Source organism: Osmia bicornis, chromosome 9 (assembly GCF_907164935.1).
Source record: "Osmia bicornis bicornis chromosome 9, iOsmBic2.1, whole genome shotgun sequence".
Taxonomy (NCBI): domain Eukaryota; kingdom Metazoa; phylum Arthropoda; class Insecta; order Hymenoptera; family Megachilidae; genus Osmia; species Osmia bicornis.
Window position 1 is genome coordinate 10,549,082 of NC_060224.1, and position 5,978 is coordinate 10,555,059.

The window sequence follows — 5,978 nt, forward strand, 5'->3', positions numbered from 1 at the left end:
TTAGGTTGCTATTTCTCCCCCTCACTAACAATGGCAACCTATGAAGGCCAATTAGACCGAGGCCGTATTATTGTCAGGCCGCCGAATCCCCGCCGGTCTGACTCTAAGACACGAGTCATCCGTGATACGAACCATTTCCTCAATGCGATACCTAGGCGTGATGTTCAGTAACAACAGGACCTTTAGAAGTCATATATTGAAGGTAACCGAAAAAGCAAGCCGGGTATCCCAACATTTATCGTAGCTCCTTCCCAATGTGCGTGGAGGAGGGTGTGGCCCCAGAATGTTATACTATTGTGTAATGGAATCTATCGTATTATATGCTGCACCAGTGTGGCACGAGGCCATTGGGTATAAAAATATGGTAAGACTTCTTTTACGAACTCAAAGACTAGGCTTGATACGCGTCGCCCGCTCCTATAGAACTGCATCGCACGATGCCTTAACGGTTCTAACAGGTTGCCCGCCCTGGCATTTAATAGTACATGCACGTCATCGATTGCACGGTTTTGAAGCGGAAACAGTAGACGAGTACAACGAGCAAGTAGCTGCCGTGAAAAGAGAGACATATGCAATATGGCAGCACCATTGGAACACAGCCCGCCACGGTGCATGGACTCGCCGTTTAATCCCTAATATAGAAGAGTGGGTAAAAAGAAGGGGACCACTGCATTTAAACTATTACCTAACTCAGGTTTTAACCAATCATGGGTGCTTCTCTTCATTCCTATACTGGATAAAAAAGAAAAGCACACCCTACTGTTGGTTCTGCAATCCTCCTATAATAGATGACGCCGAACATACCGTATTTTATTGTGAAAGATGGGCAGCCGAAAGAGCCCGCGTGACTATGGAAGTAGGGGTATTATACCCCGAAACCCTGGTTGATTGCGTCCTAGACGAGAACAGACGAGCCCCGTTGTTAGCTTACATAGCCGAAATAATCAAGAAGAAGGAGAGCATAGGACTCGCACGAGAGCGTGGTAATCTAGTCCCACCCCGGCGCAGAGTGCGCCGCAGACAGTAACTTCAACCAGAACCGAGTATAACAAACCCTTAGTATGTACTAAATCCTTATTGACAAAGTCAAAAGTTAGGATCAGGAGCAGGATAAAAGCAAAGCTCCTGAAAATTAGACTTTTAAATAAGTAATCTCCCTATCAGATAACTGCGAATAAATGTTAATATAAATATAAATGCATGACAAACAGGAATAAAATAATAGAAAAGAACTAAGATTTATATTGTAGCTGTAGCAAAATTAAATTTGAAATAATAAATGCAAATTTAACACCCAGACAAAGAGTTATTTAATTCCCGTCCTCATAACAATCCAGATCAAAGTATCATCATCCAAGTTATCCTCCAACAGGAAGCCCTGTGCCACGGATAGAATGTGTAAGAAGAAGGCCATACGACAGGGCGATACGATAGAGAAAATGAAAGGTACTAGTAATTATTATAGATTGGTAAAAGTAAGAACATGAAGACGCAATAAGGTAAGGAGTATTTAGTATTAAGCGAGCGTGTGCCAGAAACGTACAAGAAAGAAAGAAAGACGTAGCATCCAATCATGAGCCTGGATGATTGCAAACGGTACAATGAAACAGTAGAAGCAGACGTAAGAGACAGAGACCCATAATAGAAAGTACAGTTAAAGAGAAGCAGACATGGGAAATATCAAAACAGATACAGCGAAAAGTAAGGGCAATGAATGAATTACAATTGAGCAATACAGGAAATGCGTAGGAGTATCGTTAAATATGTTGAAAACTCAAAATAGGAGAATAACAGAGGATCAGATCAATCCAACTGGAGGTAGAAGAACAGGAGAGCAAGAATATCATAGCAATTCCCACTATATAAATGCAAGATGCGAGATTAGGATTAGAAAGCTGTTAAATAATACAATTATTTAGAATAAACAGAGAGTGGTAGGATATTTAATTAAACTGTGGGTCGGGTCAAAGAAAGTAAAAATAATCCAAACTGAACAATAACAGCTCGTATCTGAGAATGAATAAGGAAGTTCTCATTACAAGATGCTAGCATAAGAACGAAGAGGAGAGGCATTAATAGGTAAGTGGTAGAATTGAATGAATGCAGCTCAGGAGGCACAAATATACTGATTATAGTACTCAGCAAATGTAATAGGCAAGCCTAAAATAAAGCAAAATAAGGCAAGAGTGGAAATGGAAGCAGACCAAAGAAACGCAAGAATGTGGTAAGGGAAGAATAACTAGATTAAAGGTTATTAATGGAAAAGGTAATTGTTCAGGAATGATGGGAATCCTGGATGGATTGCGCTGGGAAAGAATTTTACACTTACTGGTTCGGGTTTCACAAATTGATTTATTTGAGTCAATTCTAAAATGAAATGAACACGCTGATCTGACAATTAGTGTGAGCAAACAATACAAATGTGTGATCGTTGCGATGATCCGCCTTGAATTTTACACGTGAGAAAATGAACCGGCTGAATGAGTTTCAATTACAATGATTCATCGTGAAGCATGATTTTACATAGATTGAAACACATCGATTATTGAATTTCTCTGTCACCTGCGTGGTGTTACATGAGCAATGCTCTTACAATTCGCAAGCAGCGAGCTTGTAAGCGCCGTTAATTCTATTAATTCGGCCCGCTGCTGTGATGGTGCCCGTGATCTCGTGCGTGATCGACACGTGGTTGGCGGCTCACGTGTTCAATGAATTTATTGTAAATGATCGGTACCTTTCGCAATCCTGCGGCTTTGCACGATAGCTGCTGATTCCTGAGGTCGTTTTTGAGCGGTCTTGATCTTCTTTCACTGGTGAGTCGCACTTGAGCAAACTTGTGAGACGTGAACTAGTGAGAACGTGGTGCGTACGTTGATCGATGATCAATGATAATGGCGGCGTTGCGCGCGAGCCGGCGAGAAGACCCCTCCTCACGCGTTACCTAGATGGGCAACTCCCGATCGATAAATCGATCGACCGTGAGCGCCATCATGGCTGAGCGGATTCTCAAACAGTAATAAATAAATAAATAACACCGGTCACCTAATACAGTAGAGTCATAATTTACTGCAGGGTGTAAAACAAATGAATAAACGAAATTAATATGGCTATAATCAATACAATATGTGACGATTAATAGATAAAACGCTAGAGGGCAATGGAGGTAGTAGTAATGAGTAAACGAGCGAATATAATATACGTATCAAAACCGTACAAAATATAAAACGAGCAAAGTATAAAATAATATATTGAATAAAATTAGCATAAGTATAAAATATAAAATAATATAGATAAGTAAAGTCTAATATAAAAGTATAATATGATGTAAATACGATGTAAATACGATGTAAATAATGAAACAGTAACAGTAAAATGACAATATAATGAGTAACAGTAGTAATAGGGCGGTACAATTATAATTATACAGTAGTCGATAAACGAAGTGTAGAGTGTGAAGACAATTTATATGCAAGATAAGGTAAAGGAACAATCTGAAAAGCATCGGACAACCAACAGAACGAGAAACAGTGATTAAATAACATAACCTGCAATTAATTATTGAACGGTTATCGACTTTGTCTCATGCCGCGTCGCCGTCTTCGGGATTCAACAAAAGAGTCAGTTCGTCTTTTAATTTGAGTGTCATAGCGAGTAGAACCCGCAGTAAGCGTGGAAATTGAAGAAATTTTATCATTTTCGTCATTACTCTCACTATTGTCATCAAGATCACGTCTTAAAGGCACATTGCACGCCCTAATACGTACAGAACTCCATCCCAGTCGCAAGCCATTCAGAGCCAAAACCTGTTGCGAAAGAATCTCTTCGCATTCGAATTTAATACGAATCCTACCCGCGCGGTCTAACCCCGAACTCAACAGCCGAATGACCGAATTGTCGCAATCTCTAATGCCCACCGCAGATCTGACAACACGCAAAGTCTCATCAGTCTCTATAGTCGGATCGACCTCGAGGATTTCCAAGGAAACATATTTGTACTTGAAAGAAGCTCTCCATCCACGACCGAGTCTATTCTCAACCCTTTTGATAAATTCATTTGCAACATGCTTTTTCCCGGCCAAGAAAGTGAATAAAACTGAACCATCAAAAGCACGTCGAATACCTAAAATACTATTTTCCCCCAAACAGGAACCAACGTGGTATTTAATTTTACGTACGGTGTCAACATAGCCGTACCCCCTCTCACCGCACGTGACACGCACAACGGTTTTACTTTCATTCGCAACAGGAGATTCTACTTTCTCTGTAGCAGAATTCGGGGGGGGGGGGGGGGGGGGTACTATTTTGTACAGGCCCTTCCAAATCCGTAGCTCTATTTACGGTCGTAATAACAGGTTCAGAATTGACCCCATCTACACGCAACATCCTCTTACGCATTAAATCAAAGTTTTCGTTTTCATCAACTACATCATTATTATCGTTAATATCGTTAATATCGTTAATGGCACTCCTGTCGACAATATGGTTATTATTGTTATTATTATTACTATTACTATTACTATTTAAGTAGACAGTGTCATTGTTTTCCAAATTAACATCATTAAAACCGTTTTTGCCTGTGCCTTTAGTGATTATGCTTTTATCTTTAATATCGATGTTTGACTTGTCAATCCCAACACCCACGTCCCCACGAACAGAACCGTGCTCCTGAACGAGATCGCCCGCATTAGTGGACGTGGAAGGAGCAGCAGGAGCACTGGACACGCCCTCACCACAAGTAACACCCGCAACATTAATTGCTCCATCTCCACCAACAGCAGTGGTGGCCACGCTTCCCAAAAAAAGGGATGGCTTTGTAGAACCCTGAAAACTAGAGCCGTCACCAGTGCCTGGGGGCACCTCATTTTGACCTGCTGGTAAGTTAAAATCTTCCTCAAAATCATCATTAAGGATTACGATGGATGAGGTAGGACTGAAGTTGACCTTATTCCGTTGGTCGGTTTGCACATCTGACGTGTCAGACATCCTCGCATCCCTGGAGGTGCCAGCAACAGCCATAGTAGCCAAAGTTGATGTCGTTGAAATCCTCGCTGCACCTGATGATAATGATGTGGGTTTTGATGATGATAATAATGAAGTTCCGACCACCGAGCATTCCGACAAGGCGTTAAGCCTTCTTAGAGTGGAAAGGGATAGGGATAGCGTTGGATTACGATGTTCATCTCCTTTAGGTTGAGCCGGTTTACCCAGTTGTTTTTCACCCGCAACAGTTTCAGCAGCAGCACTAACAGCAGTCTCAGAGCGCGGGGGACGTAACAAATCGCATCTTCTGATAACAGGACCAAGCACTCTTTCCTTCTTAGTTGCAGATCCAGAAGAAGAAGAAATGGTAGAAGTGGCAGGTGACAAGACGGGAGCAGGCAAGCGAGCTGAAGAAGAGGCAGAGATAGTGGTAAGAGCAGGAGGAGAACCGTGATATCCCTTGTCACTTCTTTTATTATCACTGCTTCCTAAAGGAACATCAGGTTTATGTTTCTTTGCTTTACTTAGTTCCTTAGAAGCAGCTTCATTAGCGCCTTTGTTAGCATGCTTGGTAACACCAAAGGCGCGAGACGAGGGCAGAGACGAGGGACGAGCCGGAAGAGCCGATGAATTATCCAAGATCCCAATATCAAGGTCGCTACTACTACCAGACTCAGACCACTCAATGTCATAAATCTCATGAATCCCTTCCTCAAGGTTCGCAATGTTAACCTTATCCTCACCAGAACTAGTCATATTGACTTAATGATCACACACCGGGTATCACAGTTATCGTAAAACGTGGAACTGTGTTAGTTAATCATAACTATACTTATAAATTGTATAGCAATAATAAATGAAGTACAATGAAACGTTAAAATACAATTCACACCACGAAGATGATCAATGAAGTAAATTAAGCGCTCAGCGAACAGAGATCACTCACAAAACAATGTCTAATAATCACTGCAACACTTTCACCATTAATTGCATCGCAA

General features: G+C 41.3%; 1 protein-coding gene across 1 annotated transcript; it reads right to left on the reverse strand.

Moving 5' to 3' along the window:
- Positions 1 to 4,233: 4,233 nt before the first annotated feature.
- Positions 4,234 to 5,736, reverse strand: LOC114882201 (cell wall protein IFF7-like). Its single transcript, XM_029199077.2, has one exon. It carries the CDS (start codon positions 5,734 to 5,736, stop codon positions 4,234 to 4,236), a length of 1,503 nt encoding a protein of 500 aa, XP_029054910.2.
- Between the last annotated feature and the right edge of the window lie 242 nt (positions 5,737 to 5,978).